General features: G+C 37.8%; 1 protein-coding gene across 1 annotated transcript; it reads left to right on the top strand.

Moving 5' to 3' along the window:
• Positions 1–18: 18 nt before the first annotated feature.
• CHMP4C (charged multivesicular body protein 4C) lies at positions 19–27913 on the top strand. The gene is made up of 7 exons (XM_076005193.1): positions 19–165; positions 308–417; positions 2409–2858; positions 20729–20906; positions 23152–23266; positions 26230–26383; positions 26571–27913. The coding sequence occupies exons 3-7, from the start codon at positions 2669–2671 to the stop codon at positions 26633–26635; spliced, it is 702 nt and encodes a 233-aa protein (XP_075861308.1). The 5' UTR covers positions 19–165; positions 308–417; positions 2409–2668; the 3' UTR covers positions 26636–27913.

Raw genomic sequence — 27913 nt, 5'->3', positions numbered from 1 at the left:
TATAAAATACAGGATCCTTAGCACATCATGTGGACCCCATGTGATCTGGACTCTGACTAATGGTTAAAGACAGTCTCAGCACACTCTTCCAGTCTCCTCTTCTATCTCTAAGCCCCAACAACACTGGTTTTTTTCAAGCATTAATACTTCAGACTCAGGATTTTTGTACATATTGTTTAAATTTTTAATTCTCCAACATTCTCTGCTTTTTAAAAATATAGTACATATAGTAATTACTTTCTAAAATGTCTGTCTTCCCTTATCTAAAAAGTAAGCTCCAAAAATGCATGAATTTTTGTCTTTCTAGTCCCTGTTGAATCTCCACAGCTAGAACTGATGAATAAATAAATGAATCTATGGATAAACGAATGAGGGATTCCGTATTCCAGAATACAGATTTCCCTTTTTGAAAACCAGGTAACTTAATAATAATCAAGTAGGAATTATTTATTATTCAAATTCTAATTTAAAGTTCACTTGTTGAGGACACTCTTCTTTGATATCAAGATAAGATTAGGTTCTTCTGTTTTTGTTCTCATAGTTTCTGTACTACTCCATAGAATTTACTAGAACTTTAATTTATAAAGCCCATTATTTATGAGATAATTTGTTTAAATTCTGTCTTTTCCCCTAAGCTGTAAGCTCTGTTAGGACAGAAAGTATTTCTATATTATTCTTAATTGTATCCCCAACACTAGCACAATACCTGGGCCACCAAGATGCTCAATAAATATCTTTTGAATGAAGCCGTGGATGGGTGATAGTTAAGCAACTCTTCATTGTAATTTTTAGTCCCTCTGTTCTACTTGTCCAGTGTTCTAACAGAAATAGTAATTAATGAACCACAAAAGAATGTTTTAGTATACTGGATATGTTCCGATGTAAATGCACTCACCCTTCCATAAATTCAGTAATGCTATAGGATCCCTTAGAGTTAATGCCTCATAATAACAACTTCTCGCTCCATATTATTTAATTAAACAAACACTTGATGAGTTTCTCCTCTGCTCCAACTCATGCAGATGGAAACAAAGTTGTGTAAATATTAAAAAGACCATGGGTTAAGGCTATGGACTGCTGAAAAGACCATGGGATTTAAAACACAAAACATTTCCTGCCTGGAAATGATAGGAGGTAACTGGTTGTAGTTACTGGGAAATGATAAGTTAACATGTTTGTATGTGTAAGATGTATACTGGTAAACCGTGAAAGCTTTCCATTTCTTTCTCAAAATTTGATGCTGGCTGCACCAATGTTGGGTAAAATGGGTTAACTTAATGCTTTGTGTTGTATGATGGCAAACAAAATTGGGTTATTGATCTTGAATATCACGGTGAATTTGTCATAGTAATGGATACATTTTTTTCTCCTTTAACAGTGGCAGGCTAATGGTCACAAATAGGTACAAATAGGTTCTGAGGATGCTGAGTAATGATGCTCAAATAGAGTTGAATGATGCAGAGTACACTTTAGTCCTTGAAAACTAGAACATAGACTCAATTCCATATTCCACTTCTTTGTAGCATGCTCAGCACAGGTTTTCAGTTGCATCACATTATCCGTAATCATTACATATTGCTGTCCTTTCATCTTACTGAACTCTTTGGTTGCAGCTCTGACAGATGGGACTGAGACAGTAAACATGAACAAAAGAATGTTTCTTCCTCTAGGATATTCACCACTTTTTGTTACTGAGGGTATCTATGTCATGACATTTGACATAGAGCCAAACAAGGGCAGCCCCATTTAAGGTTTCTGATACACTGATAATCACACTGAAAGATTCAGATTCCATATTATAGAACTGAATGCAACCACCAAAGGCACTCAGAAGTTCTAACATTAGGAAAAGAGGTGGCCACCATCTTTCACCCACTTCAAGCCATGTGAGGATGATCAAGAATCCAATCATACCATCTGGCAGACAGGTACAAATCAACCTGCCAAGACTATACAAATGCAGAGACAAGCCCATCCAGAACAGCTGCTTCTAGCTTGCCCACACACCTGCATCACAGGGGCAACTGTCCTGGAAGCCTCTGCCACCACAGAATGGTACCTATAGGACATACACCTAGAGGAGAAGATCTGAATATTCTTATTCACAAAAGCAGAGACCTGAATACAGGAACACTATGTATGTACACACACACACACACACACACACACACACACACACACACACACACACACACCACGCATGGAATAAAGCATTATGCATACCCAGCTAGGGAAAGCGCACTTAAACACACATGCTTTCCATCCTGGAACATTGGTTTGCTTTTCTCTGAGCCATTCACAAACTAGTTCTTCATCCCTGGGTATGTCCCTAGTGTGGGTAAAGCAGCAATTTTGCTGCAGTCTTTCCCTGTCTTTTCAACTTTTCTTTGCTCTCCCTCAACTCCCAGAGGGCCGGGTGGCGCCGGCCGACGTCTGACTCTGGTGCCCTCCCCGCCCTTCAGCCGCGCCGAGGGGCGGGGCAGAGCCGAAGGCCAGGAAATGCCCAGGAGTGAGTGTCACCTGCGCGGGACAACTTGTTGATTCCCAGGAGCACCGCCTTTTTTGGTCTGGGCCCCGGAGAGGACCGTCTCGCTCACCTGTCCCCAGGTGCGGCCCCGGGGAGCTCCTGAGACGCCCCCGGGACCGCTGGCGCGTCCACTCCACAGCCATGAGCAAGTTGGGCAAGTTCTTTAAAGGGGGAGGCTCTTCCAAGAGCCGCGCCGCTCCCAGTCCCCAGGAGGCCCTGGCCCGACTTCGGGAGACTGAGGAGATGCTGGGCAAGAAACAGGAGTACCTGGAAAATCGAATCCAGAAGGAACTCGCCCTGGCCAAGAAGCACGGCAAGCAGAATAAGCGAGGTAGGCTCGGGCTCTGGCCCGCGGGCACCAACTCTCACCCACCTACCTACCTGCCTACCTCCAGCCCTTACTCTGGGGACAGTCCGGCCCACAGCACTCCAGTCCCCCAGGTGGCCCGGTTTGTTCCTACAGCCTTTCTAGGAACTAGTATTGACCCCCAGGGCCGTGGCTAGGATGAGCTGAGCAAGACACTTGCTTGGATGGCAAAATGTAAGGGGGCTCCAAGAATCTCAGTGATAAGATGGACAGTATTTTTAGGCAATGTTTAAAGGACTCAAAGCTAATGCAAAAAAAAAAAAATCCATGCCGAACAAAATATCAAAATTTTAAATAAAGATAGGATCAGTATTACTGCTTCTTTTTCTTTTGCCTCTAGCTCTTATATTGTTGTGTACAGCTCTTCTTTATTTAAAAATCTTTTTTTAAAATGTGGTATTTTGTTCATCATGGATTTTTTTGGTATTTAATTTTGAGTTTTAAAAATAATGCATTAAAATATTATTTATGGTGGTTACTGAGTTTTCTGGCACTTCCTTAAGTTTTTCTCCTGGCTCAGCTCTCCCTGGTCCAGCCCTGATGACTCCAACACTAAATACCAAGTTTTCTGCTGTATGTTTTTATATTAAGTCCATACATTTTAACTTGCATGTAAATCTTTAGTAAAACATATTCTAGAATGTTCTGGTTTACCTTGATCCTCAGCTGTTGAATGTTCTGCTACTGAGATCTTAAAGGTCGCAGAATTAAATATTAAATTTTTTATCACTGACTTTTGGCACACACAAGGGACTTCGAATCATTAATGATTCTTGGTGCTCCTCTTGCACCTTGAACCCTTTGGTTTTTTGCCAGAATTAATTGGTATCTTCAGTATACAACTCTCTCTGTAGGAATAGATCTAAACAGCGCCTGTGACACATATAAAAACCCTGTGAGAAGTTGAAGTGATTTGCTCGTGTAACGCTAGGTCGATGGCAGACCTAGAATAGAAGTGGTAATACAGGACTCTGTTTACCACCAAACCCCAAATATTTACATCTTCAAGTTAAGCTTGTTTAGCAATAATGAAGCGTTGGGAAGATTTAGCTTGCTCTAAATGAGGCTGCCATTGTTTAATGCAAGAAAGGAATGATGTCTTGAAGAGTTCACCTTGAAAACCCTGCTTCTTCCCATAAAAGTGTGCCAGATACATTTATGCTCATTTATTACTGACGATAAAAGGGTAGTTTCATTTTTCTCTGCCATTGCATAAAACTTTTGTCCATATTATAGCCTGTTTTAGAGCTAAGTACTGGTTTCTATTTTTACTTTATGTCTGAAAATATTTTGGCAAGTTATTAAATGGCAATTTCTAAAGAAAGACCATGTCATTATAGCTTTCTAAAGTCATTGGCCATTCTGTTATTTGTCCCTTCCCATTTGGTTTGGTATGCGTTTTGACATTATTTTAGTGTCTGTCAAGAGGTTTTTTCCCTTGTCATCCATTTGGATCACTACATAGCTGTTTCTACAATGGTTGCTCAGTAAATATTGGTTTAGAAACTCTGAAAAATTGAACATCTGCTTCTTGGAAGTGCTAAAAATGTAAATTTGCTTTCAGAGACAAAAGCATAAAATAGTGTGGGTTTTGTTGATTTTTTTTTCCCCAGAAATGTTCTCTAATTGTCAATGCACTGGAGTATATCAGAAGTCAACTTTATAAATAAAGACAAAAATTTAAAGATGATGTTAATTAACACCACCAACCTAACTTCCTTAAATCAGGGAAGTTCCTGAGTGCCAATAAGCAATTGGTGTTAGAAAAGCCATTAACTCTCTGTCATTGGAAGCTTTGCTGGTGTTAGCCCAGGCCTGGTTCTGCAGTGGCCCCAGGAATAAAAGATGCTGTTAGCAGGTGGGCATCTGTAATCAAACCACAGAAAGAATTCAATCTCAGGCCCATGCATTGGAAATGCTGTCAATATCAGCATCTTCCAAATAAACCAGATAACTTCTTTCATGAGGTCTCTTTTATAATATCACTTATTAGTTATAACATCTATTGATGGTTATAGGGATTTTGCCTAAATATAATATCCCAATTGAGCTTTTACACATTTGATAGAAAGTAAGTTGGTGTTACGTGTAGTTAAGAGCCTGAGCTTCAAAGCAGACAGCCCTGGTTTGGTTCTCAGCCCTGCCCTGTCACTTAGCAGCTCTGTGACCTTAGACCGATGACTTGACCTATCTAATTCTCAGCTTTCTCATCTATATAATGGCAATGATGATATAGATCCTTGGAGTTGCAAGGATGAATACCATAATTGTATAAAGCATTTGGTAAAGTGCTCTATAAATATTAGCCCTTGTATATAATAATTGCATATTTTAAAAGCTGAAATTGGCCCACTTATGGGCCCAAATTTTGTCTTTTGGAATAACATTGAATAAATCTACTCCGTCTGTCCCATGAAGCCCTTTCACATAAGGACAGCAATCAATTCTCCAAGTCTCCTGTTCTTCTGCCTTCCCTTTTCACCTCCTTAGTGACCCCTTACTGTGCTGAGGTTTGCTCACCAGGGCGGGGCCTAGAGTGAGGAGGGTGAGAGGCCTAAGACACACACCATGGGACCCTGAGAGTGAGTCCCCACTTACATTTTGCATGCTATGTCCTTCTTTTTCCCTAGCACCCTAGTCCTGGCCCTGTGTTGCTTGCCTTGTTTGGGGCTAAAGAGAAACTCCAAACATGTAATTACGTGGAAATGGGTGGGGATGCAGCCTGGGGTTATCGCTAGGCCTCAGGCTGTGGGGCACTTGGACTTAGAGAGATGAAATATTGAGACAGAGAGGAAGCAAATTTGGCCAAAACCTCTACATAGTATCATTATACATGATTCCAGTGAAAATTGGGTGCTGAGGCCATTGCACCTCTTCATCTGGTATCTGTGTGGTGAAATGAATCTTCAAGGCAGAGAGTCCTCCATGGAATAAACTGTCTCACTGTGAAGCCTGGCTGTGTATTGGCAAGGGTGAATTTGCTTTCAGAATCATGCCACAGATTTGGTCTTCCTTTCAGTGGGGGAAAGTGCAGGGTGCCACTTTTAGCCCAGTGGGAGGAACCTCCTCAGGCTCTTGATTTTGCTTTTTATTATACTTGTCACAGAGCTTATTCTGCAACCCTCAAACACTAGGGACCAGAAGGACATCTGTGTAAATAGAAACACAACAGAGTCAGCTAGATGAATGCCATACTTGTGAGGGCAAAAACAAGGCTTAGGTAAAATGAGACAGCCATAGACTGCAGGACCCTGATGGAAGTTCCCCTGGGAGCTATCAATTACCTGGTGACCTTCTTTCTTAAAAGAGTTTCTCAAAATGTGGTTCTTAAATTTCCTGCATCAGAATTCCTTCTGGATGCTTATTAAAATGTACACACAAGTACCCACTAAAGATTCTCATTTAGTAGGTTGAGTGTAGGGTCCAGACATTGGAACCTTGAACAAGTAACTCAATGACTCCGAGCCCCACTACACTTTGAGAACTTACAATGTATTATTCAGTGAGCTGTTAGACTGGAAGGGATTACTCTCTACTGTGTTCCTCCCTCACCCATTCCTTTTGTTTCTCCCCTCCTCCTTCATCACTCAGATACCTGGATGAGAAATATCTATCCACCTTCCCCTCTGCTTACTCCTAAAGAAGGATTTAGGGAACTTCCTGAAGGTCCTCACTAGCCACCTGAATAAGGTTTCTTCAGGAAAGTTCATATAGTTCATATGATACTATAAAACTCACACTGGTTATAAAGGATCTCAGTCTTACCCAGAATTCAAATTAGAACCAGGTATCCTATCACATTGTTCTGTTTGTCTTTGCTTATTTAATTATTTTGTATCATACTCAATATTCTAGGGCTAGAGAAAAAACAAACAAACCTGAGTTTTATCCCTGGGGCATTAACAACCAATGCCAACAATCAACAGGCCAGGTCTTACTCCCCAATCAATTACCACTCTCTCTTTTGGAAAAGCTAAATCAATGTAAATGTGATTGTTCTCTCAACCTCTACCTCATCTTTTCTCCCCCTCTCAGAAGCTCTCCTTGGGCTTTCACCCTACAAGGGGGAACCTAAAACATCTGCATTAGCCCTGGGAGCCCTATTCACTTAAGCTGTTGTTTTAAAACTTTTCACTTTCCCACTCCCTCCTCTCCTCTGATCCCTGGCAAGGATCATATGTAGACTCCTGTTAATACAGTTTCAGTTTGCATTTGCTTTTCCACCATTGCATTTGGAAAGACTTAAAACTCCCAGCCAGATTTACTGCTCACCCCCCTTATTTAAATCAGTAAGTTAAGCTACATTTAGTATTTTTACATTTATTACTCTCCAACATCATCTTATTTTAAATTGTCTTAGAATAAAGATTTTTTAATTCTAATTTTATTGTCTTTTATATGAGCTATTTCTTTTAGTTGAATTAGCCCCACATTTGATCTACAGCCTTTATTGTTGTTGTAGAAGTCTTTATTAACATACTGAATAAGACAGAACCAAGGACTGAGCTGTGGCATGCCACTGGAGACTTCATTCCAGGATGACTTCTCCATGACAGCAACAATGTTTCATCTAAGATTCAGCTAAGGCATGGTTACCAGTTTGACAGATCAGCACTCAATGAGTTCAGTTATTCATCTAACTATGAATACACCTAATCCACATTCCTAGCCCATCTCATTTTATTTCTCCAACTTTTTCTCCTTTCTTCAACAATGCCCCAGTATACCTTGTAAATGATATTCCTAAAACTGAACTATATTCGCATACTTGGGGTTTACAAACACTGGTTTCTGAACTGACAGAGTGTTAGCTTCATCTGATTCACTGGAGAGCTTTTCAAAATGCCACACCAGGAGATTCTGTTTCAAGAGACCTGGAATAATAAGGTTTAGAATCCTGGTACTCAAAGCTTTCTGGGTGATCTTGGTGTGTGTGATGTTGGGAGGCTAGTGGGTGGTCTTTGTTTTTTTCTTGAGTCAGCATCTAGTAACCCAAAGAAGCCTATGAGTTTGGTATTTTTCATCTCTGTGTACTCATATTGGCTTCTAGTAATTGTCATTTTCTTTCCTAACTCCCCAGAAACTAGAGTGTAGAGTATTTCTGTTCTAGGATCATTATTTTCAAGCATGCGTGGCACAGATTTCGATAGATTACTGATGTGTTGTGGCTACTTCTAGAGCAGTTGGCATTGTTTCTTATGTTACGTTACATTATATCTAGTTTGGTTTTTGCTTCATGAATTTGGAGCAGTATAATAAATATTGGAACATTTATTATTAATCTTCATTTAAATTCCACAAGAGTAGAAGATACCACATTTTGGGAAATTAAGCATAGAATATAATTATCCTGGGCTTATACTATCTTTTAGTTTATCGAATCAGGCAAAAGAAGGCAGAATAAGGTAGAAAATTTATTGCTAACACTATGATTATGTCAAAGTCATAGAATTTATACAGTTTCAAGAAACTATAACAGGGGAGTACTATGAGCTTACCCACAGATGTACTTAGTATTGCTAGTGTATTTTTCAATATTTAGGATTAATTATTTCAGATGGTTTTCAAGATAACAGAAAAGAAAAAGTCACAGTACTCTAACCAATGCTATATAAGGCAAAGGATCTAATACTCTGTTTTTTTAGTTTATTAGGCTTTTACTAGCTTTGGAATGGGCATGAATAACTTTGTTATTAATTTTTTGTACTATGCTTAAGTATATGTGAATCTATTTGTATTTAAATATAAAGATAATATTGAGGATTTAAAAATCACACGCCTAAATCTTCTGCTGTAGTAAACTTAGCTAGTTTAGTACTTTTCATGTATCTGGTAATTTTAGTTTCTCCTCCCTTTTTTTTTTAAAGTATAATCAGTGAACAATCCCCTACTTTTTCTATCATTTGATAGAAATTCTAACACACACAATTGGCTTAAAAGTTTCCAGAAGGAGGCTGGGCGTGGTGGCTCACGCCTGTAATCCTAGCACTTTGGGAGGCCGAGGCGGGCGGATTGCTCAAGGTCAGGAGTTCGAAACCAGCCTGAGCGAGACCCCGTCTCTACCAAAAATAGAAAGAAATTAATTGACTAACTAAAAATATATATATACAAAAAATTAGCTGGGCATGGTGGTGCATGCCTGTAGTCCCAGCTACTCGGGAGGCTGAGGCAGGAGGATCTCTTGAGCCCAGAAGATTGAGGTTGCTGTGAGCTAGGCTGACGCCATGGCACTCACTCTAGCCTGGGCAACAAAGTGAGACTCTGTCTCAAAAAAAAAAAAAAAAAAAAAAAAAGAAGTTTCCAGAAGGAGAAGAAACAAACAAACAAACAAACAAAAAGCCAGAGTCTGGAGTAAATATAAAGTATATAGTATGTCTTATCCTAAATAATTAACTTTCCTGTACCAGAGATTTTGATTCTTTATTTCAAACAACTGGTGTTAATAGGGGATTGCTTGTTGGAAATATTTAGGGCCCTGTCCAAAGCTTCATGCTTTAAAGTAGTAAGAGCTCCCAAACCTGGACCAATGGCTCTTTCAGCCAGTGCTAAGCCCTTTCTGTAGGTATTTTTAACTTGTGTTTCCAGTGAGAGGATGGGGTATAGCTAGAAGCCCTCACTTTCGTCACTCTCCATCATCTCTTCCTCAATCTAGCAATCTAGTGACTTAAAATACCAATGCTATAATCACCACCCGTAAAATGAAACAAACTCAAAAAAGCAAGCAAATAAGAATAGTGATTTTAAAATTACAGGAAAGGAAAAGTAGGTTATTCTCTAAAAGTTCTGACTCCTTACATGAAATGTTTAATTTTCATTTATTTTTTTTTTTTATTTTTTTTTTTTTTGAGACAGAGTCTCACTTTGTTGTCCAGGCTAGAGTGAGTGCCGTGGCGTCAGCCTAGCTCACAGCAACCTCAAACTCCTGGGTTTGAGTGATCCTTCTGCCTCAGCCTCCCGAGTAGCTGGGACTACAGGCATGCACCACCATGCCCAGCTAATTTTTTATATATATATCAGTTGGCCAATTAATTTCTTTCTATTTATAGTAGAGATGGGGTCTCGCTCTTGCTCAGGCTGGTTTTGAACTCCTGACCTTGAGCAATCCGCCCGCCTCGGCCTCCCAAGAGCTAGGATTACAGGCGTGAGCCACAGCGCCCGGCCTAATTTTCATTTAAAAATTAAAATCAATATCAACCATCTAGCTTAAATACAATAAAGTTTACATGTTTATATTTGGCTTAAATGGAAATTTAGAAGAATAAAATTATGCAACCAGGTATTTGACAAACACTTTAAACATATTATTTTCTACTTAAATATGAATTCCTAGTGAATCTTTTTGGCTCTCTCACGTAGTTTTGTATGCTACATAGTTATACTGGGTGTGTCTTATTTGCTATAGCTGTAACATTGTTCAACAGGCCTTGCCCAGTGAACAGTGCTATTTACATTACCATTTTTTTCTGTATATTTCATACATATAAAATGAAAGTAAATATAACCTTGGTGTTTGAACAATGGTATTATCCTAACTCAAAACTTCTACCGTATTAACTGCAGCAAAAATACATATATATATATGATTATGTTAAACTAATTTGTACATATTTCAAAGATCACTTATATAAGAGCCCATGTTTTATCATTTTGGGAGCATTTTGAAAACTTTTATTTACGAAAACCATCTTGATTTGGTGATGTTACTTATATTTGAAAAAAATATAAGAATAATATAGTTCATCATCAATTTCAAGTTGAATCTATTCTTAAGGAATTTCAAATACTAATAGTCACCTTCAGGAGCTGTATATTTTTCAAGGCTTTTTGACCATAGGGTCTCAAAGGAATAGTCATAGAATCATAAACAGTGAAACCTTGAAAGGGGCTATAGGGATATAGTTCGTTGGTTCTCAAACTTTAGGTGGTAGAACACCTGCAAGCCACAAGCACAGTACTACAAAATACTGCTCATCATACAAACAGGGAATACTTTTTTACAAGTAGAAAATAGGACCATATTAAATATATGACATTTAACATGTATGTGTAGTAAATTGCCCTGTCAAATTAAGCATAACCAGCTATTTCTAAGTTTTTCTGCTAATATTTGCTGGTTTCATATTCATACTGTTTTTTCTATATTCTGGGTGATAACAGGCCTGCAAAGGTTACCAATTTATGAGGTTATGAATAATATTAGTAGTGAATTAAAACCTCATTCATTCAATTAGTTACATATTCTGCCTGGTGTCAAACAATTAATTGGGTTTTTACCAAGAATATTAAGTAGGTTTTAATTAACGTATTGGTATGTTGGTCCAATAACAGGTTAATTCCACTTGCTTGGCAATTGACCTCTGAAGCAATTAATTATAAGAAAAGAGAATTTCAGTGGGTATTTAAAATATGTCTTTTATACAAGCATTTTTTTTTCCTTTTTTGACAGCTCAAGGCTGATAGCACTTTTAGATCATGAACTTGCCCTCTCAGATTTACATTCTCTAATATTCTCTTGCATAATATTCTAGCATTAAGAACTGTCTCTTCTTCAAAAACAACCTCAAGCTCTTTAAAATGAGGAGAGGAGCATCATTTCCGTTGGAAAATAATTTCCTTTGTCCATTTACTGTCTCTCTGGAGAAGGGAGAGGGCACTGCTCAGCCAGCCTGTCTTTTTCCTCTTTTGCACTTTAAAATATGAATCAGTCACCATTTTTTTTTTTTTTTTTTTTTTTTTGAGACAGAGTCTCGCTTTGTTGCCCAGGCTAGAGTGAGTGCCGTGGCGTCAGCCTAGCTCACAGCAACCTCAAACTCCTGGGCTCAAGTGATCCTCCTGCCTCAGCCTCCCAAGTAGCTGGGACTACAGGCATGCGCCACCATGCCCGGCTAATTTTTTCTATATATATATATTAGTTAGCCAATTAATTTCTTTCTGTTTATAGTATAGACAGGGTCTCGCTCTTGCTCAGGGTGGTTTCGAACTCCTGACCTTGAGCAATCCGCCCGCCTCGGCCTCCCAGAGTGCTAGGATTACAGGCGTGAGCCACTGCGCCCGGCCATGTCAGCATTTTTTTTTTTTTTTTTTTTTTTTTTTTTGAGACAGAGTCTCGCTTTGTTGCCCAGGCTAGAGTGAGTGCCGTGGCGTCAGCCTAGCTCACAGCAACCTCAAACTCCTGGGCTCGAGTGATCCTTCTGCCTCAGCCTCCCGGGTAGCTGGGACTACAGGCATGCGCCACCATGCCCGGCTAATTTTTTATATATATATCAGTTGGCCAATTAATTTCTTTCTATTTATACTAGAGACGGGGTCTCGCTCTTGCTCAGGCTGGTTTTGAACTCCTGACCTTGAGCAATCCGCCCGCCTCGGCCTCCCAAGAGCTAGGATTACAGGCGTGAGCCACCACGCCCGGCCAATGTCAGCATTTTTTAAACACAAAATATATTCCAAAGTCACTGGCTTGCTTACAGCAGTATTATACTTCCAAATGCCCTTTCCTCAGAATATCTCTTCTTTACTTTCTCCCAAATCTCATTCCTTTTTATTGTTTTCTCAGGCATCTGTTTTGCCATCGTATAATCCTATATATCACTGTTGTGCTCTAGCCTTCTTCTAGCTGTCTTGTTTACTTTCCTTATGACGTTTAATACTGCTGAGACCTCTGAAAATATGGAGGTTCCATATACGATCCAGCTGGTGTGGCAAGCTGGTGTGATTTGTTCTATTTTTAAGGTTTATAGTTCCTAGTTTCTAATATATCTCAGCCAGAAACTTTGCATTGGTATGAGATTTGCAGTACGGAGAGGGTCAGGAGTTGGAAGGAGCCCTTTGTGTATTTTCTTTCATCATTCATGTTCCTTATTGGTTAGTGTGTTGAATATATGTGTAGACAGTCACCCAGACTTTATCTACCCTGTGTGCTCTGTAAAGCCTTTCCTTACCCTCCAGAGAGAGCTTATATGTTCCTCTGTGTACCCACTGTACCTTGTATGTGTCTTTCATTCATCTCCTCTACATTTCTTCTACTACTTGAGATGAAGAATGTAACTTACACATGTTAATATCCCTGGGCACAGTGCCTCTAACATAGTAGGTGATTAATAAATGCCGGCTGAATGATGAATAGGTAATCGAATGCCCATTTCATATTTTGCCTCTCTGAGATTATAACCTTATTTCTTTGTCCCTCCAGTGCCTAACACGGTACCAGGCCATGTGGCAGATCTTCAGTATATAGCTGTTAAGTGACTCAAGAGAACGTATAAAGAATATTTTTTAAAAGTGAAGAAATCCAGTGAAATTCATAATGGGATGCCCCTGGCCAAATGATTGTTAAAATTCTCTAATATTTCCCCAGTTGTTTCTAATTTAATCTGTAATGTTGAACAGAACTTTTGTTTTTATTTCATTTATGAAATGCTTATGATGATGCTTATTCAGATTTTGCTTCTTGAGAACTAAAACAATGTGCTATAAATAGAAGGTATTGTGTAATTATGAAGTGATTTGTATATGAGTAAGAACAAGGCTTACATTAGAGTTCCTCATATAAAACGTGATCGTGAGACTCCCCAGTTAAAAGCAAAAGATGACATAAGCAATTATGTGTGACATATGTCTCTTAAGCATTCTCTTCAGAGCCTCACCTTTTAGCCCTTCTCTAGAGATTGTCCATTCCTGGATCAGAGAAGAGCTATCATAATGCAGTTTCATGTTTCACAAACAGGTTTGTCTATATTCACTGGATGTGATGATTCCTAAAAGGTTCTTTCTGTTTGCCAAGAGGAAGAGAATGTATAAAGAATGATGGATTAACAATGCACACATTTAGACATCCTGAATGACTAAAGAACTCATTATTTAATAATGGATTAACAATGCACACATTTATACATCCTGAATGAGTAAAAGATTGGCTTTTAAAACCAAGACGCCCTATACATTATATGAGCAATGAGACTGCAGCTCTTTTCTTCTGTTTTAAGTCATTTGGTATAAATGACTAAAAAGCCTTCCTTTTTTGTCAGAGTAGTAGAATAGAGTTGCATAGGGCTAGTTTAATTTTGGTTCAGGTGGGTAATTCTTACATTTCAGTGTCAGTCCCCAGTGGGCAGCAGTAAGGACTTATGTATCCTGTTAGCAGAGGTATATAAATTGTTCTGCATCTCCATTGCTGAAGGAGCATCCCTATTATGCAAGGAGACAAAAGCCCTGGCTGTTTCTTTACAACAAAGGAATATGGTAGCTTCCTTTGTTTTAGAAAGAATGTTGTACAGGTCTCCCCAGCTGCTTAAAAGCACATGAAGGAGTATGGAAGATTGAATTGCACCTTCTACAGAGGTTAAATTTCATGCTTCTCAAAATGTCCTTCTTTGCCAAATCAGGACCAATGCTCGATTTGCAGCATCTGTTGCATGCCTTTGAAAAAATACAGCTGCTTCTTTCCCAAATTGTGTACTATGAAACAAAGTTAAGGCCTGCTCAGATCATGGTGTACCAGTGGCATCATCATTTCATGTAAGAAATAGCTTATGGAGAGACTCACATGTACTTCTTGGCAATTTGGAACAGAAGCCTCTTGCCTTACTGTTTGGGAGAATCTTAATGTGCCAGGCAGAAATCACAGTAAATGTCATCTGTCCTGGGCCAGATCCAGCCATGCAAAAGTCACTGGTTTCTCTTACACAGGGTTTTTAGAAAAAACATAACTCAGCATTTGAAAATTGGGGGATTTTGCATGCCAATTTTTTTAAAATTGGGGGATTTTGCATGCTTTTTTTAAACATGTGGTGGGCTGGCCCTACAGGTTTTCATGGCAGCCACTGACTGAATCCAGGCAGCCAAGCAGTGTTGCTTCTATTAGATCAGGTTTATGCTCCCAGGTCACTGAGGTCCCCACTTCCTCCTTTTGACTACCTGATACTGAGGCCAGTACTCACTGCCATTTATTATCATCACCTTTGCACTATTTTTTATTTCTGTACTAGAGAAACATTTCTCTCTATAGAAGGCCTTTTCCCTGACCCTCTCTCTGCTTCACTTGCTATTATTACCTGCCTGGCTCCCTCTGAGTTTGGGAGTCTGATTTGGGCCAACCTGTATTTTGTGATACGGGAATTGTAGTGTAAGGAGAGATTCCAACTCTTGGTGAATTTTCAAATTTCTCCCAAATATTTTGAAAGGCAGAAACCATATGTTAACATAGGTATTTAAAATTGTGTCCAAACCAGAACTTATTATTATTAATAACTAACATTTGCAAGGTTGGGTGATGTACCATGTGATTCCCACCACGTGGTTCTAACAACCTATGAAGAAAATGATGATGATGATGATGATCCTTAACATTTTAGGAGTCACTTACTATGTTCCAAGCACTACACTAAACACTTTGTATATATTATGTCATTTAATTCTCAACAACCACATGAGTTATATTGCCATTTTCCAGTAAGCAACTTACATAAAGCCACATAGCTGTGGATAGAGGGAGTCGGGTTTGAAAGTAGACAACTCCGGGGCATAGTTTTCTATTGTTATCTTCTATGTATTGTTGTTTTGCAAATGAGGGACTATCACTTAAGATGAGTTCAGGTCATGCATCAAGATTATTGTACACAGTTATTAAGTGATAGAGGTAAGATTAAAATATAGGTCTAGAGACTACAAAGCTTCATCCTTTACACCAAATTGCAGTTTTTGATTTGTGGAAAGTGATCTAAAGATCTAAAACTGAGTTTTACTAGGAAGCATGACATTTTTAAATGGAGACCTTAAAAGAATTTCTCAAAAAAAAAAAAAAAAGAAAAGAAACGAAAAATGCCTTGGATCAAGAGATACCAGTTAAATTCTAAATAAGTATAGACACTGAACCAGATGGACAAGGTGGGGAGGAGACACACTCTGAAATTTCTACTTCCTGTATGTTGGGTGGAGATGTATATTTGGAGTTTAGGTTCTTAGGCTACTCTACTGAGTAATATTGTTTGCTGTAATTATTGAAATGTGAAGATGTTTTGTAATATTGTGTTCCTGTTATGATGAGTTATGGTAAAAAAAATGGATAATTTGCTGCTCAGTGGTCTCAGATATAAGAAATATAGTCTCATTAATTAAGAATGTTCTATAAATTCTGTTATTAATTTAGCTGCTACATCCCATTCACAGAGACTATATGTGGTATTTTCCACAAATTATAGCTAATTCTTACAATCACTCAGTCAGATATGATCCCCATCTCTAGAACAGCAAACTAAAGCTTAAAGAAGGGAAATGACTTGCCCAAGAACACACATCTATTAAGTCATGGAAGAGGGATTCACACTCTGAAAGGCCATACTCTTTCCATTATACTATGCTGTCCTTATAATATGTGTGCAAAATTATCAAATTTATTCTTTTAATATTCATTCATCTCATCTTCTGTAAAATGCCCAATAATATTACCTCCTCTTGAACTTGTTATGAGAGTTAAATAACATAAGTCACATAATGCACATAAAGTACTTATCACCAGTTCAACATATAGCAAGTGCTCAATAAGTGTTAGTTTTTTTTTTTTTTTTTTTTTTTTTGAGACAGAGTCTCACTTTGTTGTCCAGGCTAGAGTGAGTGCCGTGGCGTCAGCCTAGCTCACAGCAACCTCAAACTCCTGGGCTTGAGTGATCCTCCTGCCTCAGCCTCCCGAGTAGCTGGGACTACAGGCATGCGCCACCATGCCCAGCTAATTTTTTTTTTTTTATATATATATCAGTTGGCCAATTAATTTCTTTCTATTTATAGTAGAGACGGGGTCTCGCTCTTGCTCAGGCTGGTTTTGAACTCCTGACCTTGAGCAATCCGCCCGCCTCGGCCTCCCAAGAGCTAGGATTACAGGCGTGAGCCACAGCGCCCGGCCAAGTGTTAGTTTTTGTTATGTATGTTTTTGGCCATGTGCCAGGTATTGGACCAGGTGCTGGGGGAACAGGTAAATAGGATGCTCTGTTTTTCCTCCAAGGGCTTGTAATTAGGCACAGGAGAGGTGGGGTAGAGTAGATTTTATTAATAATTACAATATAGTGTGATAAATGCAACAGTAGATATGGATTTACAGGCAGAGTAACAGCGTGGGGCCATTCTGCCTGTGTGGTAGGGAAAACCTCACCCCCATTAATGTGGTAATTCTCTCTTGAGTATGATATTTATAAAAAAGGACTTTAAACTATTTCATCTAAAGGAATTATTTAGTTCTTTCCTAAAGGGTAGTTTAAACAAAATCTTTTCTATAATAAAGTGCAAATGCTATTCAGCAAAGACTTAAATTGTGATGTTGCACCTGGATTGGGAAATAGAGCAGAGCGTGATGTATCCGTGGCACTCACAAAGGAAGTACAAATGTCCCACACCCACAGGGAAACCTTTCTTTGGCAATTGTAGGAATCCCTAGCTTCTGTTCTGGCTCCCTACCCCAAGCCAGCCTGCTGGTATACCCCACCCACTTCTTACACAGAGCAGTGGGAAGCCTTCCATTTCAGGGGAGATTTCTCTGTGGAAACACTCTTGCAATAAGGACAAGACACACAGCTACTTATATTAACCATTCTAGTCTTTCATTTACATAAACCTACAATAGAAGATCAGAAGAATTTTGAGGAAAAGCAATTGTATAAAAGAGAAGGATCAAGATACGCAAAGCAAACAACAGAACCCAAGAGAAGAGAGATTATGTCAGAAAGGAAAGATGTTAAAAATAAAACTTGCATTAGTATCTTCAGAGAGACTCAAAGAGGCTATTGCATCTATAGAATAAGAATAGGCTGCCATAAAAATGAGCAGCTAGAGAATAAGAAGAAATTTTTAGAAATTAAAAACATAATTTTAAAAAGAGGACAAAAAGTAGAATGAAGATAGCTAGAGATTAAATTAGTGAGGTGGAAATAAAGTCAAGGGATTCTCCTAGGACATAGATCAAAAAGACAGAAATAAATTAATATATTAGAGGATAGAGCCAAAGAATACAATGTCCATCTTGTAGGGATTTCAAAAGAGAAAAAACAGAGAGAATGTTTTGAGATAATGTGTGTGTAATGGTATGTATAATTAAATAACAATAAATAGGGATTTCAGAAGGGAGTGGAAAGAAAGAATGGAGGAGAAAGAAGTAATAAAAGAAATAAGAATACATTTTCCCTGGCCGGGCGTGGTGGCTCACACTGTAATCCTAGCACTGGGAGGCCAAGGTGGGCAGATCACTCAGGGTCAGGAGTGTGAAATCAGCCTGAGCAAGAGCGATACTCTGTCTCTACTAAAAATAGAAATAAATTAATTGGCCAAATAAAAATATACAGAAAAAAAATACATTTTCCAAAGTTAAAGGAAGACTTGATTCTTCAGAGTAAAAATACTCACTAAATACATAGTTGGAAAAAGCAAAAAATAAAAGGCACATGCTTAGACCTATACTAGTGAAAACTCGTAACTCCAAGTTGAAAAAGAAAATCTTAAATGTTTCCAGAGAGGAAACAAGAAAACAGCTTATTTACAAAGGGATGAGAATAATTTTATTATCAAACTTTTGAAATGTTGGCTACTCAGAGATGATGGAATAATGGCCTAAAATTTTTGAAATGTTTTGAACCTAGCATTCTGTAAAAGTCCAAAACTACCACTCAAGTTTGAAACAAAATAAAGACATTTTCAGACCCATATGCATTTAGAAAATTTATATCTATGCACCTCTCCTGAAAAAAAACCTTTAAGATTCATTTCAGTAAAATAAAAAAGCAATCCAAGAAAGAGTATAATGCAGGCTCTGAGAAGCAATGGTAAGAAAATAAGCCACTAAACACTACAGTTTAGTGTAATTGTTGAAATCTGTGTCTATGAAACTTAAGACAATCACTAAGAAAGATTTCCTTAAAAATTGAAAGTATAACAAAAAAAACCTGGTAATCATCTGGAACTAATAAAAAAGATGCAGATTATTTTAATCAAACATTGCAGGGTTCGGGGGAGAAGGGAGTCTTTGGGAACAGTAAATTATAGATACTGATTAATTTTCAACATGAGTAGAAAACTTGTTTAATTATATGTGTATATTTTAAATACAAGGGTGTCCAGTAGGAGAATAAATATAGTATATGCAACTGTCCAATAATTAAAGGGAAAACATGGGCAAAGAAAATTTCATCAGTTTACATAAAGACAAGAAAGCAGAAAGAGATCAAAAAGCATAAAAACACAAGAAATTTGACAATAAAAAGACCATATTAGATATAGTATGTCAGTTATTGCAATGAATGAGACTGAGTGAAAATCTCATTAAATAATTAAGATTAAATTAAATAATAGAATTAAATAATTAAATATTAACATTAAATAATAGAGATTATCTAAATGGGTTAAAAACAATCATACAAGCTAAACATCCAAGTGTATTCTATTTGTAATAGGCATACCAAATAAAGGCAAATGAAAAATAATTTTAAAATAAAGGTCCATGTAAAAATTATTACATGGAAAGTGTAATAGAAAGAAAGCTAAATATTAACTTAATATAAAACAAAATGGAATGTAAGGCAAAAGGGATCAAATGGTACAGAGATTAATTTTTATACTGATTAACAACATCCACCAAAAAGTATAATGGGTATGAGTCTTTGTATATCAAAATAAAAGCAAAGTTAAAAAAAAAAAAACTGTTGGAATTACAAGAAGAAATAGATTAAAACAGAGTCAGAAAAGATACTTCTCTTAGAAATCTTGTTTGTGATAACTTACTTCACTACTACTTCACTCTGAAACTAATTACTTCACTCTGAAACCATGTAAGTTCTTTTGCCAATTCTGTTTAATTCTCACTTATCTTTATATTAAAATTTTTCTGCAGTTCTTTTCCTGAACTCTCCTTAAATGCCTTATCAAAATGGACATTTTAGGGCCTTCTCTTGGGCACTTTCTGAGGTGCCATAGTCAAAAGGACTCTATTAGTTTTGTGGTTTCAGAGTGAAGAAAGTAAGGTTGTCTTGCTAAAAAGTATTACTGGGAGAATTATTTGGATATCATTTCTCTGAAGGTGATACTCCTTTTTCTGTCAGTACACCATCTAGTCCTTGATTACAACTCTGGCAGTGTTGATTTCATAGACATTCATGGTTGGATATAACTTTGATGGCCATCTCGTAATCATCTCAGACCAAGACATGAGCTCAGCACTCTAGGTTCTAGTTCCAGCTGCCACTAGCTGTCTACTTTTAAGCAAGTCACTTAACTTCTCTGCATCTCGGAGAAGTTGCCTTTAAGGAAATGGGTCTAGAATTAACAGACATTAAAGTTCTTTCCTTCTTTAAAGGTATATTTTTCTATTGCATAATTATTATCCATATTTTTATCTTTTTTCTAAAATCCAATAGTGACAAACATTTTTTGTGGCATATTTGATGGAATATAAAAACTCACTTGCCATCCTTTTACATTTGCCAGACTTTGGAAGAAAAGAATAACAAAATGTTTGCGGCCTCCAGGCCACATGTGGCCCTCTGGATTCCCATGTGTGTCCCCTCCACAGAATCTAAACTTCACAGAGCAAATTAAAAGAATTTGTTCTATAAAATTTGGATTCGGTCAAAAGGCTGCACTCAAGGATCCAGAAGGCCACATGTGGCCCTAAGGCTACGGTTTCCCTACCCCTGGAGGCTGACTCAGAGGACAGATATTACCCTTAAGTCTCTCGGGTTTATTTGGTGTCCTCACTGTCTTTAGCTATAGCAATTCTAAGTCCATGCTTGATGCTGAGCAAATGTCTCTTGAGTAAGTGTCTTGGTCTCCTTCCTTATAAATGTGACTTCTCCCTTATTTAGCTGCGTTACAGGCACTGAAGAGAAAGAAGAGGTTTGAGAAGCAACTCACTCAGATCGATGGCACACTTTCCACCATTGAATTCCAGAGAGAAGCCCTGGAAAACTCACATACGAACACCGAGGTGTTAAGGAACATGGGCTTCGCTGCAAAAGCGATGAAAACAGTTCATGAAAACATGTAAGTGACTTTGGTCTCCCTGTGAGTCATAAATTCCCTCAGTGTTGGAAAAAGCCTTTGGAACTATATTGTAATTATGGCAGGAATGAGCTTACTCTTTGAGGCTCTTTGATATGGAATGAAATAGTCTCTCAGAGAAAAATTAGAGTTTCTAGTGGCAAAAATTTTAAAAAGACCATAAAAAGGAAGGATGTGCAGTTAAGGCTTCCCAGCTCCTTCATGGTGGTCAAAACTCTACCTGTAAATAATTTAATTCTGTAATTTTAAAAAGACTACAATGTCAACATCAGTGAGGATGTTAGAACCATGGAATGGTGGTTGTCAAATTTTGGAGGGTATCGGAATCACCTAGAGAGTTAATAAAGAGAATGCAGATGCCCAGGCTCCTTGAACTAAGACAGGGTTTGGGCTTTTTTTTTTTTTTTTTTTCTTTTTGGTAACTGAGTTCTCCCTGATTCTGATACAACCCAATGTTTGAGAACCACTGACTTAGAATAATAGTTATGAGCATAAGTTTGGGGGGGTGTCAAATTTTCTGGATTCTACTCCCAGTGCTACTGTTGACTATTCCTTGGGCAAATTACTTTGCCTCTCCCTGATTCAGTTTCTTTATATGTAAATAAAGAAGTAAACTAAAGAATGTAAATATTTACACATTTATTTACACCAAATATGTAAATAAAGAAGATACCTCATGTAGTTACTGTGAGATTCAATGAGCTACTAGATACAATGCACTTGGCATAGTTCCTGGTACATGGTAAACACTTAGTAATTAATATTCACAGGGGTAGCAGGGCTGGTGGCGAATTTGCTTTATATTCACCCTGGGAAATAAATGCCTGAGACTTGATCCTTTCTTGCTACTGGACATAATAGTGGATCCTGGGCCAAGGATGCAAAAGCAATGGGTGCCTGAGGGGTGTAGGTATATTTCCATAGGAAAGCGTGGGAAAATAGGGAAAAGGTGGAGACTGGGAGCAGTGAAGACACCCTGGCTAACATCTTGTCTGGACAATTCATTAACAATCAGCCACCATTTTGACAGCTTCAGAGAGATCACTGGATTCATTGTCAGAGTCAAAATCTTCTATTGTTGCTGTAAACCAGGTGCCAAATGTATTACCGAATCAGCCTTTCTCTCCAAGTAGTTTAGCAGCCTCATACCATTGTGTTCCTTTTGAGAAAAATTCACTCCCAGGCCCAAACTTTAGCCCTACATTTCTCATATTCCTTTTTATAAATGTATTCATTGTATATTTGTTATAAATAGAGTAGTAAAGATTAGAGAGAAAGGTTGTTAGGAGGGCGGTAAAAGTATTCTTTTTGATTACTACATGAAACTATAAATATGCCCAAATGCTCAGTTTTTACAGTATATAGAGTCAGAGAAACCCAGAAAAGATTAATTCCACTGGAAATCAAACTTTTGGTGTCCGGGTTATGTAATAATGAGGGACGTCATCACTTTACTTGTATCCAATCAGTTTGGCCTAGTTTCAGAGTTGGAGGAATGGTTCAGAGACAGGGTACTACTATAGAGAGAGTTCAGACTCTGGCATCTAGACACTGACAGCTGAGGCAGGTGCTTAGGGGCCAGTGGAGCTCAGGTGCTAGACACTATCTCTGAAGCAGCTGTCCATCCTGAGCTTGTGGCTGCCTGGACTTCATTGCTGCAGTTGCTGATTCTTCATAGGGTTTCATGGACTTAGTCCTGCTCTCTTTAGTAACCTTCCAGGGTAGCGCCACTATGTGAAAGCATTTAGGGAGTCAGGATTGCTGAGCTACTAGGTAATATGGAAAATAGATCTTTAGTCCCAGAGTTTTGCTTCTCCAAAGGGACGCTGCCAAATAGTGGCTACTGAGAACTGCCGTAGCTCATCTAGTCTTGTGGTCCATGGCACCGTTTCCTGCAGCATATATTTAAATTTTATATGTGTCATACCAGATAAAACTTCAAAGAGGGCCTGCAAATATTGATAATTGTGAAATAATTTGATTCCTAGTGAGTTCCAAATGTAATAGCTATTTATTTTTAAAATATATGTACACATAGAGGATTAAGGTTTTTTTGAAATGCAAATTATTTTCAAAGTTGATAAATATCATCAGGAATTTTTATTATCCTACTAAAGTAGCTAAGAGTTTGTATTAAATTGACTCATTTTTTTCATATGGGATTATATCTCAATTCACAATTATAAGTCAAAATTCTAAAATAGTTCAATAAAATATTATTTCCCAGGGATTTGAACAAAATAGATGATTTGATGCAAGATATCACAGAGCAACAAGATATTGCCCAAGAAATCTCAGAAGCATTTTCTCAACGGATGGGTCTTGGTGATGACTTTGATGAGGTAGGTGACAGAATATGAAAAATGTAGGATTGTAGCTGCTGTAAAGGGTAGCTTCCTTTCATATAGTAGGCAGTTTCCTTTACTACAAAAGAATAAGTGATATTTGTTAGCTATTCCTGTTAAGAGAAAAATGAAGTGCTACTAGCTCCACTTTAAAGGCAAAAGTAATATATTTTGGCAAATAGCCTCCTAATTAAGTTTTTAGCTATTAAGGAAAACACAGCATGTGATTATGTTAAGTTAGTGACTTTTAATGGTTGAAGCCAAATAGCCCCACTGTGAGGAATCAAGTGCTGACACATCTGGGCAAAACAAAACAGGCTGTGTCACTCTGCAAGGAACAGACCTATCATTCTCTATAGCTGTTAAATTGGAGGTTAGGCTGTTTATTACTCAGGCTATGAAACAAAATAAATATGGAGTGGCATTATTAACACACACATTCCGTTTAGATTAATCAGTCCAATAAAACAGACAGACTATAATTATAATGGTGGTGTCTGCACTGTGAATTTCAATTGTTCTATCAAAGCACATATGAGTAGCACTAGTACACATCTAGAAACATTTCCAAATCTTAGATTGGCATGGTGAAGAATCCAACTTCCTGCATCTGTGTGATATTAAAAATAGCAAATCTAACAGGTAAGGTGTGGTTTCATGAAATCCTAAAAGGTGAGAATGAGGAATTAACACTCTTTAAAAATGGTATATACCAGGGGTCAGCAAAATATAGCTTTTAGGATCCTTCCTATGTCCTGTTTTTGTTTAGCCTGTGAGCCAAGGATGGTTTTCACAATTTTAAAGTGTTGTGGAGAACAATAACAAGAAAGAAAACTATGTGACAGAAGAAGATACGTGGCCTGCAAAGCCTGCAATATGACTGTTTGGTCCTTTATGGGAAAAGTTCACCAGCCCCTGGTGTAAACTAACAAGCATCTAAGGCATGCATTGTAATATGGTGGAAAGGGCTCTGGGCTTATGCAGACATGTGGGTTCTACCATTTATTAAAACTTTGTGTAAGTCCCTTTACTTTTCGGACTCTTAGTTTTCTAGCCTGTAAAATGAAGATTATTATGTCACTGGATAATCTCTAAAATATCTTAAATTCTAAGATTCTTTTCTTTTTTGAGACAGTGTCTCACTCTGTTGCCCTGGGTAGAGTGCAGTAGCATCATTGTAGCTCACTGCAACCTCAAACTCCTGGACTCAAGTGATCCTCCTACCTAAGCCTCCCAAGTAGCTGGGACTGCAGGTGCATGCCATGATGTCCAGCTAAATTTTCTATTTTTAGTAGAGACGGGGGTCTCACTCTTGCTCAGGCTGGCCTTGAACTCCTGAGCTCAAGCAATCCTCTGGCCTCGGCCTCCCAGAGTGCTGGGATTACAGGCATGAGCCACCACACCTGTCCTAAAATTCTTACCTTAATCTTCAAATAAGTATTTGGTACCTTAAGACTAAAAATGATGGTGGAGATGATTACTCTGTTGTCATCATATTTGCCAAAGAAAGCATCAATATCTTTCTGGTGCTATTGATGACTATATCAAGCACTATTGGCAATTCTGGGCACGCATTCAGCATAGGATAGCTTGTTTCGCCATTATTATATTTGCTATATTTGTTTCTAATTGTTTTGTGAGCAGAAACAGGACATTGGAGTATCCATTCTGATGCCATTTTATTCCTATAGCCTGTAGAGAAAGAAGTATAAAGCACAAAACTTCACTGTCTATGCTATTTCATTTGGCTCAATGCTGTATACCTTCATATTTTATTTCCTTTTCATGAGGTAGATTTAATAAAGGTCAATCTTTTAGCTTGCTGCAAATCTGATACTCATTGTCTTGATCAAATGTTGTGATTGTCTTAAATATCTCCTCTCTTGTCCCATAGTGTTATTACTCTCACTTTAATATAGGATGGTTATTTGTTTATGTGCCTTTCTCCTACATTTAAGCATAAATGCTCCCTTGGATGTAGGGATTATTGATCCAACTTTGCATCCTCACTACTGAGTTTAAAACCTGTCCAGGATTGAGCCCTCACTAAATTTTTGGAATGATAGTAATAAGTAATAGTGCATGTATAAATGAAAAATCTACTTGGTTGAATATAAGGGTGTCCCAGGTTATTTCTAATAGTGACAACCTCAGAATTCCATTGATGCCAAATTTCGTTGTGATTCCCAAACTTTCCCCGAGAGGGGTTGGACTCCACCTGAGAACTTATGGAACCAGTGACATCTGAACTCTCTCAGGTCATCTCAGACCTGGCATAAGGTGACTTAACACCCTTAAGGTCTTGAACAAGTCTTGCCTCTTTAAGGTTTTGAGGACAGAAAGTAGTCTAATATTAGACCAGACTCTCTGGAATTATTGCTAAAAAAAAAAAAAAAAAAGAAGAAGAAGTATGGCATATCTATCTTGAATTGAAATTTTCTTAACCCAAAGGTACAGAATGATTTATATTGACTTTGGTGATTTGATAAAATAATTTTGATAGTATCTTGATTCTTTTTACTTTCTGTACATTATGGTTTTGTTATACATGTTGTTTTATTTTCAATAACATTAGCCCAAAGAAAAATATTTATTTTCTCCAGTTAAAGTTCCATAGATTCTAAACAGAAGAAAAGAAAAGAACATATTGGAATAATGACAGGCAAGGTGAAAATTTCCCAGAAACTGTGAAGAGGTTATATATTCAGCTAGCACAAATTACTTGAATGGATGTTTACTGAAGTATTATAAGATTAACTACAACAAATTTGCACAACCCAAAATATTCATTTTTTTAATCATTGCTCAGTGTTGCAAAAAAGACTTAGTTTTAAAGTAAATATTCCATTTCACTGGGTTCTCACATATCAATTGGGTAGCAGATGTTCTTGTTATTGTGTTTGAGGAAACCCACGTCTTGAAACGTTAACTCCATAATTCTTCTTTTCTCCTATGTTCAGGATGAGTTGATGGCAGAACTTGAAGAATTGGAGCAGGAGGAATTAAATAAGAAGATGACAAATACACGGCTCCCAAATGTGCCTCCTTCTTCTCTCCCAGCACAGCCAGACAGAAAGCCGAGCATGCCTTCCACTGCACGTCGATCCCGCGCAGGTCTGTCACCCAGCTCAACTACCTGTGGTTGGATAATTGCCTAAAGCAATAGCCAGACACCCATTCCTTTTAGCACACATTTTTTTTTTATTTCATAAACACATTTTTATTTGTAACTCACACCTGTTTTCTGTGCTGGAAGTGTGAATGTCACCGATTACTAATTTGCATCCATTTTATATTCCAGCATCATCCAGGAGGGCAGAAGAAGACGATGATGATTTCAAACAATTGGCAGCTTGGGCTACTTAAACTAAAACGGAATTTTTTTGACACCTTAAATTAATGGGCTATATAGAAGACATGCCAAATGGTTTTTTTTTGCCAAGTTCAGAAGTTAACAAAGACTGTGTTTTATATTTATACTGGATGAATAATTGTCTTTTAAGCCTCATAAATAAAAGTTTAAAAAAGGAGATGTGGATAGACATAGAATCAGTGATGGAAAAGGGCTTTCTAGCAGTGTCTTAGAGGATCCTTCCATACTGATGGGATGGGGGCATGTCTGTCTATGTTGTTTACTACTGTATTTCCAGTCTTGATGCATAGTTGGTGATCTCTGTATATATGTTGAAAGAATACTGAATTCTACTGGCATATAATGCATATAACAGTTTAAAAGCCATTTAAGAGTGATACGTTTAGGATAGCTGGGAAAAATACTGTTCTTTCCGATGTGAATACACGTTTGCTGTGTGTGTCCATGTAGCTCATGGTAAATGTAAATACACTGCGTTTCTTTTAGGAGAGACTTCTTATAGAAGCGTCTTGTGTAAGTCTATACATAAGTAGTTTCACTTGAGTTTTGCAGTTTAAAATCTTAAAGGAGCTTTAATTGACATTTATTATACCAATTAAGCTTGGAATGGGGCAATGGATGCATTTCCCAAAATGTCTGAAAGCACTAACAGCTTACACCGCGGAATCAGGATCTCCTGAGTGTAATTTAGCCACTTAGGGAGCTGCGTTAGCAGTCCCAGGCCATTATGATGCTGTTACAGCTTCAGCGAACTAAATGTGAGAGTGTTCTTTCTTTTCTGTTTTGTGCTCTCTTGTACATTTATTTACACTTTACAGCATATTCCTTGTAAATACATAAAAATATTGGCAATTAAAAAAAAGTATATCTTGAATACAATCTTGGCCATAATTATTTTTAAATGAAAATAAATTACAAAATCACATGTTGCCCACAAAATATCACAGACCAGAAAATGGCAAATATCATATATAAAACAACCTAGTATTCTCTACATTTGCTCACCAACACAATGGAATGGAAAGGGCACTAGACCTGAACGTAGGAATCCTGGGTTTCAGTCCCTGCTCTGCCAGTGGCGCATGCCATCAACTCTCTGAGCCTTTGTTTCTGCACTGGGAAATCTAAGGGTTAAACGTGATGGTCTCTAAGGATTCCATCCCGCCACAAGCCTTTTGCATATTCTGTTTTTTGGGCAGTCTTCCTACCCTATGCAACACAAAGACCAAATCTTACTTATTCCTTAAATTTTACTTTCAATGTCCCTTATT

Source organism: Microcebus murinus, chromosome 7 (genome assembly GCF_040939455.1).
Source record: "Microcebus murinus isolate Inina chromosome 7, M.murinus_Inina_mat1.0, whole genome shotgun sequence".
NCBI lineage: Eukaryota > Metazoa > Chordata > Mammalia > Primates > Cheirogaleidae > Microcebus > Microcebus murinus.
Note: the sequence above shows the minus strand (reverse complement) of the source record. Positions and strands in the feature narration are given on the sequence as shown.

Bases quoted from the DNA above. Each gene is read 5' to 3' on its own strand.
- CHMP4C (XM_076005193.1), top strand. From the start codon at position 2,669: ATGAGCAAGTTGGGCAAGTTCTTTAAAGGGGGAGGCTCTTCCAAGAGC. The intron at 2,859-20,728 runs GTAGGCTCGGGC...TCCCTTATTTAG, and splicing joins CGGCAAGCAGAATAAGCGAG to CTGCGTTACAGGCACTGAAG. The intron at 23,267-26,229 runs GTAGGTGACAGA...TCCTATGTTCAG, and splicing joins TTGGTGATGACTTTGATGAG to GATGAGTTGATGGCAGAACT.